Source organism: Suncus etruscus, chromosome 3, assembly GCF_024139225.1.
Source record: "Suncus etruscus isolate mSunEtr1 chromosome 3, mSunEtr1.pri.cur, whole genome shotgun sequence".
NCBI lineage: Eukaryota > Metazoa > Chordata > Mammalia > Eulipotyphla > Soricidae > Suncus > Suncus etruscus.
In genome coordinates, this window is record NC_064850.1 from 161669374 (window position 1) to 161685164 (window position 15791).

At 33.5% G+C, this 15791-nt stretch overlaps 1 protein-coding gene across 1 annotated transcript in view; it reads right to left on the reverse strand.

The window, feature by feature from the left end:
• The window catches only part of CCDC178 (coiled-coil domain containing 178), a 323190-nt gene that overhangs the window by 304794 nt on the left and 2605 nt on the right, over positions 1-15791 (reverse strand). Inside the window, exons 3-5 of the mRNA XM_049770918.1 lie at positions 14667-14689; positions 8134-8213; positions 6950-7147 (exon numbers count right to left, since the gene is read on the reverse strand). Of these exons, the coding sequence (XP_049626875.1) occupies positions 6950-7147; positions 8134-8213; positions 14667-14689 (301 nt within the window). The remainder of the gene's footprint in view (positions 1-6949; positions 7148-8133; positions 8214-14666; positions 14690-15791) is intronic.

The following is a 15791-nucleotide window of genomic DNA, read 5'->3' on the forward strand; positions in this document are numbered from 1 at the left end:
TATTCCATTTGCTTTTGTATTGTAACAAACAATATTAAGTAAATTTTACTGTGCCTTCAAGGAGGCAGGTTATGATCATTGGGTGGGAAATTGGGGACACTGGTAATGGAAAAGTCACACAAGTAGTTAGATTGATGATTGGATATTTAATGCCTAAAACAGCTATTTTATGAAAAACTTGGAAAATCATGGTGTTAAAATAAAAATGCTAAAAGTTGCATTCAAAATATAAATGTTTATTTTAGAAAAATAATCAAGTGAATATTATGTTAATACTTCACCAAGACATAGTTGGTTAACTTAGTCACAAAGCAAGGGTAAAAAAGAAGAAATTAAATCAAAACTAGAAAACCATTAGCAAATTTAGCAAAGCAAAATTGATGTTTTGTTTCAGTTTGGGGGTTAACTCAGGGCTTACTCTTGCCTCTGCACTCAGAAATCATTCGCGGCAAACTCAGGGGATCATGCAGGATGCCAGGGATCAAACCAGGGTCAGCCGCATGTCAAATGCCCTGCTTACAGTGCTAACACTCTGGCCCAAAATTTGATGTATTTAAAATATAAGCCAAATTACAAATCCTCAAGTAAAGACTAAGATTAAAAAAGAGAAAGCCAAAATTAATAGAAGAATAAGAAGTGTCATCACAATTATTATACAAATGTAAATAATGTGAATAGGTACAATGAGAGTAGCATGAAAATGCTAGTTATTACCTCAATTGTAGTACCTATGTATAATTTTACAAAACAGTCTTTTATTCTGTAAAGAAACTTTACATGACTGTAATCATACAACTATAATCATGTTTGTAATCATGGTGTTTAAATAAAGATAAAAAAAAAAGAAACTTTGCTATACACATGTAACTGTATCATTTGGTACAAAAGACCAAAAGTGAAAAACATTTCTCAAGTGAACGTTTTTGTTATGGAAAACAAATATCATTTTTAAAATATTAGTTCGTTTAAAGATGGGCAAGAGCATTAGAACAGTGGTTAGGACATTTGTCTTGTACATGGCCCACTGAATTCAATTTCTGGCATCCCAAATGATCTTCTGAGCACTGCCAGAGTGATTCCTGAGTGCAATTCCAGAAGTAAGTCCTGAAAATCTCTGTGTGTGCCCCCAAAATTAAAAATGTCATATTTTGAGAGAAGGATGAAGTGACCAAGCAGAGAAGAAAGGATCCAGGGGTAGAGATATCCCAGTTTGTTCTCCATATCCCATAGTTGCTTGTCTCTTGCTTCTCTCTGGTTTAACCCAATATAAGGATGAAATTCAAAATAGATGTTTAGATAATATTTATCAGTCTCATGGGTCACAAAATAAAAGATACAACTGGAATGTAAGATGAACTGATCTCAAGGAGGATAATAAGATATATAAATAGAAATTAATTTCTTAATTAAAAAATATGATCTTAACATCCAGAAACATGTTTGAATATGTTAAGGAAATAAAATGGTTTTCCTATAACATATGCTACAGACATTGAGAATCAAAAAATGATAAATATGGGGCTGGGTAGGTGGCGCTGGAGGTAAGGTGTCTGCCTTGCAAGCGCTAGCCAAGGAAGGACCGAGGTTCGATCCCCCGGCGTCCCATATGGTTCCCCCAAGCCAGGGGCGATTTCTGAGCACATAGCCAGGAGTAACCCCTGAGCGTCAAACGGGTGTGGCCCAAAAAAATGATAAATATACAACAAAAATATGTAATCAAATTCATAAAATATATCATATGTTAATATGAAAGCAAGACATTCTTGAAAGAATATCAATTTCTAGGAATATTTTCAAACAGAAGGCACTTTGGTTAATTGATGCATAGCTAAATAATTTTTAATCTCACTGCATAGACTAGTAAAAATAAAGCAGATTAACATGATTTTTAGGTTTTAAATATATTTTAAAATATTGATTAAAAGGCAACCAAGCACTAAATTATCTATCACCCATGCAGGATGACTTTCATGATTTAAAATGCATTTATTAGATACCTAGGCAACTTAATTTAATTTCAATTTTATTCTTAAGTAGAACTTCATATGGGTTCCAACTTTTCCTAAGCTTCTTATGTAAAGAGAAGGTTAGATTATATATAAATTAATTCACATAAAATTTAACAAATTGTCTCAACACTAATTTTGACTGCTGCTGCTGCTTCTACTACTGTTACCATCAGCAATAACAAAGAAGGGCCTCTCAAAAAATTAAAAAATGTGAAGATGACTCTTTTTATTTGTTTGTTTTTTCGGGCCACACCCATTTGATGCTCAGGGGTTACTCCTGGCTAAGCGCTCAGAAATTGCTCCTGGCTTGGGGGGACCACATGAGACATCGTCACGATCTTTCCTTGGCTAGCGCTTGCAAGGCAGACACCTTACCTCTAATGTCACCTTGCTGGCCCCGGAAGATGACTCTTTAAATGTCTGAATAGAAATCTGTTCAGATATCTACTGATATCTAGAATTTTAGAATACCTATTCTGATTTTATTGTATATAATCTTGGTTGCCTCTGAAACTCTAGTAGTATGTATATATTTATAAAATTCTATCTATGCTAATATAGTAGTACATATGTACATCATAAATTCTATTGAAATTTAATCATAAGAGAATGAAATCTTAAAATATAATTAAATGTTTTAATACTTTTCTTGCAGCTCCCTAGAATATATACAACCTTCTGAGATTAGTTTTAAAGGCCATAACAAATGTGTATATATGAATTCCATCTGACACATAAATGGTCATAGTACCAGAGTAATAACTATATAGCATTCCTTTTATTTCTCAAAAAAATATTGGGTTTAATAAAGCATAGGAAACATGAGTTAAACATATTATCCTACGATAGTATAAAAATTTCTCAGCATAAACTGATTCAGATAGTTATAAACCCAACATAGTGTTTGGAGAACAAGAACAGTTGAGGAAATTAAGGATATTAAATAATTTACTATGGGTACCTCATTCTGTAGCCTAAAAAATGTTTACTTTGTATTTATTTTTTGGGAGAAAGGGGACTCCCAAGGGAGTCTGACTGGTGACTCTTAAATCAAGTCAACAGGAGGTGAATGTAAAGGCCTGTGGATTCCCTGGATTATCAAGTGTTGCTCGGGAGTCTTCAGAAATGCACCCGGTGACTCTGGAAGACCATCTCATGGAGTCAGAATCAAAGACATTCTAAGAATGTGCCATCATCTTTGACCCAGCCCTCATTCAACACTAGTAATGTGAACGATTCTTGGGTACATAATGCTATACTTTCCCAAAGTAATATAAAATATCAAACATGAACATAGATGGATTTCTATATTATTATAGGAAATGCATTATAGAAAATCATGTCTGTTGATTCCATAATTACATAAATTTCATGGAATTACAAAATAAAAATAAAATTATAGTATATTTTTCCTTAATTTATTTTAGATTTATGCCTGCAAACCTGCCATAAAATTAAGAACACCTTTCAAAAGTTCATTTCTAGTGTCAGGAAGATAGTTCAATAGGCTACAGTACATACTTTGTACAAAGGAGCCCCAGGCTTAAATCTGGCACAACATGATCCTCATCACTACCAGGATTATCACCTGTGCACCTTGTTTGTTGTAGCCTCTAAACACCAGCAGTGGTCCACAAACTCTTAAAAATAAAAACTGCAACCTAGGGTTCGAGGTTGGACGGTCACTGTATAATAGTATGGAGTCTAAATTGGCACTACATGCCATATGTTCAAGGTAGGAGATGCCCCTGTGAGTTCTTAAAATGTGTGAGTTTGTATCCCTAGTAGATAAGATCTGTTGCTATATGTAAAATTTTGCCTTTTCAAGTATGCCTTTGCAAGAAGAAATAGTGCTATATTATTTTGCTTGTGTATTTGGGGGGTGAGAGTGTCAGGCTCCATCATCTCTGTGCCCTGGTTTTGACCTAAGCTTTAATCCCAGGCAAGACTTTTTCTTGTAGGGTTTTGTACCCAGCAGAACCAAAACAGGTGAAGTTAAGGAAGAGGAGAAAACAAAAACAGGAACAAATATACATATATATATACATATATATACACTTACATATATATATATAAAGGAAAATAAATAAAAATGAGTTTAAAAAAGTACTTAAGGGAACCAAGTGTTGCAGGAGACTATCATGCATTTGGAGATAAACAGGTTAAGAGGGAGTATTATAAAGTTCTTAAACTTATAAAGGAAATATAGGTTTCCCCATTGTCTTTTGAGATATTCTTGTGGGGGGTGGAATCCAGGGCAGATTTTTATCACACACCCTGGTCTTGTTGAGTTGGGAAGTGATTTGCAGCAGAAAGGGCATGGGTAGAGTTCTTGCACTGGAGGTCCTTCTGGAGCTGGTTCCAGTATCAAGCAACAGTCCACATTTGGAGGGGGTGAGAGGGAGGGCCACAGAGCATGAGTCAGCAGGAGTGTTGGTTGTAGTTTTTTTCTGGGGGGCGAGATGTGGGGCTGAGTGGGTGTCCCTCCACTTGGGAGCTGGGTGATGGCTTGTTGGGACAGGAGGTCAATCTTGATGACTAATGAATTAAGAACTGAGGGTAACAAGTGTTAATAAGGTGGGATATTAGATTGGGATTGGGGGGTGAAGGGATAGTAGGATTTCTGAGGGGGAGGAAGGGGGATAATATATAGGAGAGACTATATACACTATTGACATGGGTTGTTTACAATTTAGGTTTGGGTCTCTTAGAGTAGACCTATTTTTATGTACTCATACCCACATATAGACATACATTACTGATCTATTCTTTTTTTTTAACAATTTAACTATTTATTTTTATTTTATTTTTAACAATTTTATTTATTTTTAATATAATTTTTATTTTAATCATAGTGGCCTACATATCATTGACAATAATATTTTAGGTACATATCAACATAAAATCAGGGGAATTCCCATCACCGAATTGTCCTCCCTCCACCTCTGTTCCCATCCTACCTCCCAAATCCTCCTCCCTCACCCCCGGGGCTGCTAGAATAAGTGGTCTCCTCTGTGCCTAGCTAACTACGTAGTGGTCCTACACCTGTTTGGTCATGGTACCAGGTATGACCCTAATAGGATGGGTCTGATCTCTTAGGGACTGGTTGAGTTAAGATAAATAATTAGCTTAGGTATATCTTAGGAAAGAGTGGAAGGCAGAGCCAAAGATACAAGAGAGAACAGAAAAAATATGTAAATATAGTAGGAATAAATTAAACATAAATTTAATAAATCAAATAGAAGAGATTGGGTTAGAGCGTCAGAGATGGGATGTTTTCCTAGTTTCCAGACATTTCATCAGTGATGGAGTTGGGCCTTGCTAAATAAAGGTTTCTGGGTTAGATAATGTCTGATATAGAACCAACAAAGTTCACTACAACAGCTTCAGGAACCAAACTCCCTCTGGGACGTTTTTAATACTGCTCTGACACCAATATGCACCAGTTTTGGTATGACATCCTGACAATGAAGAAATGGCAACAACTTGATCTAAGAGCAGGTTGTCTTATCTCAACAGCTAATGATCAGATGAAATCAGAAGACACATCATCCTTTGATCTGTGCAAAAGCCAAGATTGCTAACTACAGAAAACTGACTGTGATCACCATCACTGGGCAGAACATATCCTGGGACCAATAAAAAAGACACACTAGTTTAGGCGTTGGCCTACGATCTGTACAACAACCAAGATCTCTAATTCCAGAGGCCTCACTGAGACAACTGCAGCTGAGCAGAACTTCTGGAAACAAAATGAAAGACTCTATTCTAGGCTTCATCCTAGAATAGGTGCAAAAATCAAGACCACCAACTACAGAAGACTGATTAAAACAAAATGATGGAACAGAACTTCTGGAACTGTAAAGAAAGACTCCATCCTAGGCTCTATCCTATGACATTTGCAAATACGAGGATCACTGCTACATAGGACTGATTTTATCATCCATGATTGAGTGGAAAACTTCCAGACATCACAAATGGACCTAGGGGAGAGTAAAAGACCATGTAAGAAGCTTGTAGTTATACCTATAACAGTATACTTCAAGGACGAAGAAACCCTGTATCTCTTAGGCCAGGGAAATTCCCTTTCTAATATCCTCAATTTTTCTGTGCCTATGCAAAAAAATAGCACAAATTAATATTTTTGTAATAGTTGTTGCTTGTTTATTTCTTTTCTTTGTCTTTTTTTTCCTTGTGCTTTGATTCGTCTTTATTTCGGGATCGTAGTTTGTGTTTGGTTGTTGTCTCTATTGCTGTGGTGCTTTTCAGGTTTTTTTGTTTGTTTGTTTTTGTTTTTTGTTTGGGGGGGTATTTTTTGGATAATTTTTATGTTTTCCTTTCTTTTCCCCTTTTTTTTCTTAAACTGATTTTTATAGTCTCTAGAAGGACTTCTCCCATTTTTTCTTGTTTGAATTTTGTTCCCCTTTTATCTTTTTCTTTTATTTTTCTTACCTTCAAAAGGAACCACATAACTTGAACCATTTTGTTCTGCCTCACAAATTGAGAAATAATGGAGGACACCAGGACCAAACAGCCATAAGAACATTGAGTAGAAATAAAAAATGATCAGATTTAAACACCAAACTCAAAGCCAACAACAACAGAATACCCATTCTACAACAAGCTAGACACAGATGGGACCATTTATACTCGCAGCCCAGGGCAAAGTAGGAACAATATGGGATGCATGCTGGGAACAGGGGTGCAGGGAGGACAACATTAGTGGTGGGAATGCCCCTGATTCAATGTCACTATGTACCTAAAATATTACTGTGGAAGATTTCTAATCCACGTTGGTCAAAAAGAAAAATTACTCATAAACTGCACTATTTATATGCAAAACTTTGAGGCCACTAATCAGTCAGGATATATAATTCAGAATTTTTTATGCTTATGCATCTACAATAAATTAAAAGACACTAAAATTTTGTTATTGTTACCTTTCTGCACTGCTAATGGGATTTTCTGAAGTCTCCAAATTGACCAAGAATCTATTTTCAGGCTCAACTTTTCTCTTCTTAATTTTTGCTTTAATAAAGCTGCTTCAGCTTCTGCACGGTCAGTTTCTAGACTTTTAATGAGATGGATCGCCTCTGCCAGCAATGTTTCAATTTCCTTCTTTAATTCTGGACACTTTTCTATTTAAAAGAGGAATAAAAAGGCCAGAGAGATACCGCAGTGAGTAAAGTAATTGTCATGAATGCTGCTGACCAGAATTTAATCCCCTGATTCTCTGAGTTTTCCCAGGAGTAATCTTTGAGTGCAGACCCGGAGTAGATGTGGCCCAGCCCCAAATTAAAAAGGAATATCTTTGCTAATAGGGATATATTTGCTAATGAATCAGTCTAAACTGGGTAGTGAGAACTCATTGTATCACTATTCTCCATATTTATGTATATACATATTTGTATTAAGAGTATATTGGAAAATTAGATTTTTTAAGTTCTACCCATAAATAACATGAAATAATAATGTTTGAAGACATTTTTAAATGAGCATCTTATAAAATAATCAGACTACTTAACTTTCAACCAATACCTTCATTTATATTATATCATTAAAGGGGAAATATATTTTCTTCATAAATTCTATTACAGAGGATAGAGGTTTTGATTTTGTTTTGGGATCTTTTAGAGGGGAGTGCGGGAATGAAATCTAGGGAACTGCCTCATGCAGCCAACCTAGGTTCGATCCCAGAACTATATATGGTCTCTTGATCACTATCAGGAGTGATCTCTAGGAGCAGAATCAGAAATAAGACACAAAGACAGTTTGCTACCGCTCCCAAACAAAAGCAATTATATTTATCAGTTTTCAATGGACACATATCAAGTGTTCAACACTTGTATGTGGTTAGGAATCAGTCTATTCGGCAATGAAGTACAGAGCACTTGGATTAGGCAGATTCTGTCTGAAGTACAGTCAAGTTTCCTAAAAGGTGGGCAGAATTTATCATATACTCAAAATATGGTTTACAATAATCATTAACATGTATTGAATTAATGGTAAGTAGCTATGAAACACAAACCTTAAATATATTTATTATCAACATGCTAAATATATAAAATACAAAGTCAGTGTGAATTTAAATATCATTATTTTATCTAAGATTAAAATACTTTACCCCTGTCTTCTGGTTTAACCTCTGCCAATGATGTAACAATACTCCACTCTTTTGAGGCTTTTTGGGAAGAAATTCTGGCCCTATAACATGAAAAGAATTAAACAAATAAAAAACAAAGTTTTGCTTACATTCAGTCAAATAAATCTTAGGTGTTACTGTCTTACTAAATTATACTGATTGTTAAATGTATACATGTAAATTCTACTATACAGACAATAGCAACATTATAAGAAGAAATAATAAACTTTACCTTTTGTGGTAAATAGAAGGTTGAGATGTTATAAGTTATATAAAAAGTACTGAGGGGACATTAAATCAGGAGTTATGTTAAAAAAAAATAAAAGGATTTTCTTATAGTATTACTAGCAGTAAATATAATTTGATTTAGATGGGTTAATTCTCTAATTTTAGCTTTGCAGTTTCTGGGAAACCGATATGAAGCTAAAAAATAAAACAAAATATCTTCTTTGAAGTCAATAATTTCACTTTAATTTGGAAAAATATCCAACTTAAAATGCTATTTCTTTTATAAAATATTTTTAGTTAAAATTCCATTATGTTTAGCCACAGTGATAATGATGCAATTGACCAAGGCTCAGTCTCTAGCACCCCAGTTGGTTCCCTGAGCATCCCCAGAATCATTGTCTGCAGAGCCAAAAATAACCCCTGAACATCATCAGGTAGAGCCCCCAAATAAAAAAAAATTCTGTCAAGCGACAAAATATTTCTTATCATCAATATTTCAGTGTTCAATTCTTAATGTTAGACTATTTTCATTATATTTAAAAATAGATGTTTACCTTATTAGAAATCATAGGATCAATATATTTTAAATTTTTTATTAGAATATTATAACATAAATGTTCACTTATACAAAACATTTTAAATATAAGATAATACATATTCACTCTTTCAGATAAACTTTTCTATTTTATCAAATTTTATAAGTTTAGTTATAAGTTCTTGCATGCTATTTTTGTTACATGGCAGTGTTTTCTGTACATTTATTATTATTAAATATTTCAAATGACTATATTTTCTATACTTTTGTTGTACTACAATTTATAAAAACAACTAGGCAGCTTGTATTTTTTTCTGAGAAATAGACACAAGTAGGAAAAAATTCCTTTTCTTTAAATTTAAAAAATAAATTTTTTTCTCAATTTTTTTTGTTTATTTTTTTTTTTTTTTCGGCCACATGCGGTGCACACAAGGCAGTCACCTTACCACTTGTGCCACTGCTCTGGCGCCAAATTTTACTTAAAATGTTTATTTAATAATATCTATAAAAATAATAAATTATTTTGGTTACGGTAATATGTTTTCAATTGTGTTAATGTATGCTCTTGATGTACAGTTAGCATGCTATACTAACTACAAGGGTTTATTGATCCTCTGCCAATATCGTCATATTATTTCTAGCCCAATAAATAATGTAATTATTTTTCTTATTGCTTTAAAAATGAAAGAAATTGTGCAAACAAGTATTAGAATATATAAAATTTATTAATTTACCAAGTAAAATTTTATTTTAATTCTCATATTTTATTGAGGTATATAATATAAACTTAACAACACGGAAGTATGAAAACAAGTGGCTTTTGTTTTTTTATTATATTAAAACAATAATCTACCTAGTTCTTTTTTTTTTCAGACCACAATCGTTTGATGCTCAGGGGTTACTCCTGGCTAAGCGCTCAGAAATTGCCCCTGGCTTGGGGGGACCATATGGGACACCGGAGGATCGAACCGCGGTCCTTCCTTGGCTAGCGCTTGCAAGGCAGACACCTTACCTCTAGCGCCACCTCGCTGGCCTCTAATCTACCTAGTTCTAAAATATTCTGTATTACTTCAAAAGAAAAGCCTTTATTATTAAATAATTTTCCATCTTTTTTTCCATTATCTCTTAGAATCCATTAGTTTGTTACTCATCACTATTGATGTGCGTATTATTAAGTTTTACATAAATAATATAATATAATAAGTGACCTCTAAGTCTGCCTTCTGTAAATTAGCATAATAGTTTTATATATTTATGTTATAGGATATATTAGAATTTTGTCATTTATATTTGAAAGTATCCTTTCGTATGCATACGGCACCCTTTCATCTGATCAGTCCATTGAATAATGTGAGGTTATTTTTACTTTTTTAACTATCACAAATAATGATAATATGCATACTTGTATACAAGTTTTTATCTGAATATACTTTAAATTGTGTATGGATAATTGCTGGATTACATGCTATATCAATGTTTTTTGTGTTTTGCAAGTTGCCTCCAAATCCTATATTTTTATTATGTGAAGGTATTGGAATTTATCCTATGCTTCTTATATCAATTGAGACATTCATATGGATTTTTCTTCTTCCATTTTTATAGTAAAGCAATATATTATTTTATAAAATCAGACCATCCTTTAATGCTCGAGGTAAATCACAATTATTCATAATAATTAATTCGATTTAAATGTTTGTAGATATTGAAGGAGAATATTTGTATTTATATTATTGGAGTCTTTCTTTAGTATATATCTTGTAATTTCAGAATAATATTGTCCATATAGAATGAGTTAAGAAGTATTTTAGAATAATGCTGTCTTCATTGAAGGAGTTATGAAGTTTTTTATTTCTCTTGTAGGTTTTGTAAAAGTTAGAAAGATTAAATCTAATTATCGAGCTTCATATGACCCAGCTATACTACTCCTAGGAATATACCCTAGGAACACAAAAATACAATACAAAAATCCCTTCCTTACACCTATATTCATTGCAGCACTATTTACCATAGCAAGACTCTGAAAACAGCCAAGATACCCTTCAACAGATGAATGGCTAAAGAAACTGTGGTACATATACACAATGGAATATTATGCAGCCGTCAGGAGAGATGAAGTCATGAAATTTTCCTATACATGGATGTACACGGAATCTATTATGCTGAGTGAAATAAGTCAGAGAGAGAGAGAAAGACACAGAATGGTCTCACTCATCTATGGGTTTTAAGAAAAATGAAAGACATTCTTGCAATAATAACTTTCAGACACAAAAGAGAAAAGAGCTGGAAGTTACAGATCACCTCATGAAGCTCACCACAAACAGGGATGAGTTTAGTTAGAGAAATAACTACATTTTGAACTATCCTAATAATGAGAATGTACGAGGGAAATAGAAAGCCTGTCTAGAGTACAGGCGGGGGTTGGGTGGGGAGGAGAGAGACTTGGGACATTGGTGATGGGAATGTTGCACTGGTGATGGGTGGTGTTCTTTACATGACTGAAACCCAAACACAATCCTGTATGTAATACATTTGTTTAAATAAAAAACAAAATAAAAAAATTAATAAACTTTACCAGAAAAGTCATTAATTATGAATTTTTCTTTGTGGAGATATTTTTATTTATTTATTTATTTTGCTTTTTTAGACACTCAGGGGTTACTCCTGGCTATGGGCTCAGAAATCACTCCAGGCTTGGGGGGCCATATGGGACACTGGGAGATAGATTTAAAGTCACTCCTGTGTAAGCCGTGTGCAAGGCAAATGCCCTACCACTGTGCTATCAATGCTCTGGCCTGTTGAGACATTTTTGATTACTAATTTATATCTTTATAAATTGATTACTAATTTATATCTTTACCTCTTATAGAACTGATTTAACTTTTTGTCCTGAGTCCTTTGGATGTGTCTACTTAAATTTATCTACATCTTCTTGACTATAAAATGCATTAGAATAAAATGTTTTTATTTGTTTGTGTGTTTGTTCATTTTTTTGTTTAGTGAGTCCCAGCATGCAGGAAAGCATCAAATTGCTCACTTCTTGACTCCCAAGATTCTTTACACAGACATCCTTTTAGTGAAGAAAAGTATTCCGTCTCTATTTGTTTCTATTATTTTGTTTTGTTCTATTTTCATAGATCCAGAGTCTGTCATCTCCATCTGCTCACCATCTTATCCTCAAGTAACTTTAGTTCCATGGGACTATTTTTCTTAACCTATTTATCATTGTTCTATCCTGAAAATTGCATCCTTGAGTGAAAGAACCCAAATCCTATATTTCTGATTTATTTTTACTTTAAAAAATATCTTCAAGTTCCTTTCATTTTACAAGTGGCAAAATTTTACCTTTTATAGTTGAATATTGTGTGTATGTGCCATGTTTTGTCAGATTTTTTGCAGGGCCTAGGTTTAGGACCACACCTAGATTTACTCATGAGTTACTTCTGGTTTTACATTGAGTTAACCGTGTGTAGTGTTTAGGAGGAAATGTGGGTCATTCACATGAAAGGCCAGTGCCCTACAACTGTGCTATCACTCCAGTCTCATTAAATTTTATGGAATCAATTAAAACATAAATATATGCCTTTTATCGTATTTGGGGAATTTTCACCCAGTTTTTCTGAAAATATAATAATCCTTTATAATCCTGTCTTCTTTCTGCCTTACTCTTGAGTCCGTTATGTATTCCTGATGGCATTAGGTTTATTTATTTTTCTTTATTTTTTGGTCAATCTACTTTTTATTAATAATAATCTGAGACAACCTATCTTTAAGTTCATGATTTCTTTCTGTTAATGAATTAAATGTCAGTGATTATAAAATAACTAATTTATTTTTATCTCCAATATACCTTTTGCTTCAAATTATGTTTCATTTCCTTATTGGCATTCTATCTGGGCTGAGATAACTCCTAACTTTGTTTAGTTCTTTGTCTCTTATTTTTTTATATCTTTGATCAAATAAAATTTGATCTATTTTATCAAATAGTTGGCTTAAAAGTCTGTCAAATAAGTAAAATATCTGAGCTTTTTATAATTTTTCTTATTAGTTTTCTCTTTTCCTTTTGGTACAAATACTTTTTGCTACTTCACAATAATCCTTCTATTAAGCCTGAATGATAAAATGAGAAATGAAAATAATACTATATTCATTTTATTGAGTTTGTTTTTACTATGCAGGAGTAGAGGAACATTTGTCTATCCAGAGAAACTTGTATATTTCCAACAACATTTACAAGCCATACAATACAGACATATGGGCCACAGATATGCAGTCAAGAAGAATATGTCTGTCCCGTTATTTATTAAGGTCAGATCACATGATTTTATGGGCTGTCTTCAGACAGGCTTGAGAAATTTCACACCTCTTTTGCAGTGGATTGTTGCCATTTGTTTGGTTATTCTTCAAAATGCTTTTTATATTATTATCTGTATTCTTTATCAGTAGAGTCACATTAAAGTTAGCTTACTGGTAAGCTTTTTATCCCTCTAATTTAAATATCTATGGACAAAGAAGAATAAAGTAAAAGAAAATACTCTTTCAATTATTGTCGATTGCCTGTTTTGCAGAATTCCTTCAATGCTTTTCCAAGCTATTTACTTTTTGCCTACCTTAATTGTTTGTTTGTTTTTGCCAGGGGTCACACCCTGCAGCGCTCAAGGGTTTTCCTGGCTCTATGCTCAGAAATCCCTGCTGGCAGGCTCGGGGGAACATATGGGATGCCGAGATTCGAATCACTGTCCTTGTGCGTGAAAGGCAAACACCCTACCTCCATGCTATCTCTCCAGCCCCTACCTTAAACTTTTGACTTAGCAAATCCTAAAAGTAAGCCAGAGGCCAAAAAATTATATATATTCTCAAATTTTCTGAGAATGTATCTAGGATTAGTGTATGTTTTGATTCTTTAAGATAGGAAAGAAAGATCATTAAAAGAACTTGCTTTTCCAGGCATCTCTTTCCAATCTCTTCCTTAGCTGAATTTTGGTCTCTGCTACTTGTCTTGACTGTTACCTATAAACTTCAGACTGTTGTGGCAAGTATGTGCTATTAAATGCTTTTCACAAACACAGAAAAAGACAGATTTTAACAGCTTCAAGTCAGGCAAAGAAAACCATTTGTGCCAAACATTAAGGAAGCTGCCATAAAGTTCAAAACAGTAAACCACATTTCTTTGAAAATAAGATTCACATTGTTTCCTCTGTCACTACAAGTACTGATGGCAAACTGGTCTTTATTACCACCATGAATCTACAAACTGGAGAAACAACAAGTGGGTAAATTAAATGCCACAGACTTCTCTGTAAATTAACAGACTCTTCTATCAATATTTCCTTGATTGCTATAAAATTTTTATTAGAGTCACATATATACATATGTATGAAAATATATACATATATAATTTTTGCACAACATGAAATGGTGCTCAGTGCTTGGGGGACCATATGGTATCATGATCGAAATTCCTACGTCTGCTGCATACACAGCTTGTGTTCTAGCCTGTTGAACTAACTCTCCAGTTACAGGCTCCATATTTCTGCAAAAGTTGATTCTGAACAACTGTTTCCAACTTTATGGTTATTCATACTATTAGTCATAGTTTGAAGAATCTCTATTCTTCCACTTTCTTTGATATTCTCATATGAAAAAAAATCCTTCCCTCAATTTCTTTTTCCTTTGTACATAAAACCTATGTACAGAAAATTAATTATGAATTTGGACATTAAAAAAGCAATAAACAATGTATAAAAATTCTTACCATTTTTCCAGAGAAGTTTCAAACTATAAGAATAAAAAGTCTCAGTGAAAATCAAATTCTAAGTATTTTCAAAAACAGGAAACAATTAATACTCAACATTACAGTTAAGATTATAAATATTTCACTTCACATATGTCACTATAGTTTTGTCAAATTAAATTCTATTGTTATCAAATAGGATGTATGTTTCCCTACTTATTTTTACGCTTTTTATTCTCATTACCTTTTAATTATTATCCTTTAATTTAAACATCTCTATAAGTTTCCAAAACTTAACCTTCATTATAAATTACTTCAAAATCTTCATTATAGATCATTCAAAATATACTGCAGTTTCTTTCCCCAGAAACTCTTCCCAAAATTGGCTCTGCACAAAATTGGAACATATATGAGCATGAGTATTAATATACTGGCATAAGTATATTAGTATATATATTAGTATATATATTAAATGTGAATTTGGGGCAGGAGCAGTGGCGCAAGAAGTGAGGTGTCTTGCCTTGTCCGTGCTAGCCTAGGATGGACCACGGATCAATCCTTTGGTGTCCCATATGGTCCCCTAAGTCAGGAACGATTTCTGAGCACATAGCCAGGAGTAACTCCTGAGTGTCACAGGGTGTGGCCCAAAAACAAAACAAAACAAAAAATTAAATGTGAATTTACCAACATCTTTTTAAACTCACTCTTCTCTCTCTCATATCTCTCTCTGTCTCTCTCTCTCTGTCTCTCTCTCTCTGTCTCTCTCTCTCTCTCTCACACACACACACACACACACACACACACACACACACACATGCACACAACCAACACACCTAATTTTCCTAGTAATCAAAAAAAGATAGCTAGGTCACATCACACAGGGGTCAAGACCTGGAAGTACCTGGTTCTCAAGCATAACCAGATGGCCTTTGTGAATCTCAGCACTGCTATAGAAAATCACCAACATTTTCCTATACTATTATATACCTTCTAGGTAATAAACTCATAAGAGTTACATTTTACAGAAAAATTATATAGTACTTTGGGCTTTACAACACTGTAAGTTTTAATATTTAGTCAGGATTTTGTGAATAATGTCAGGCTGGATACACATGATTACTCCTCTTCAATTTTCTTACATAAAAA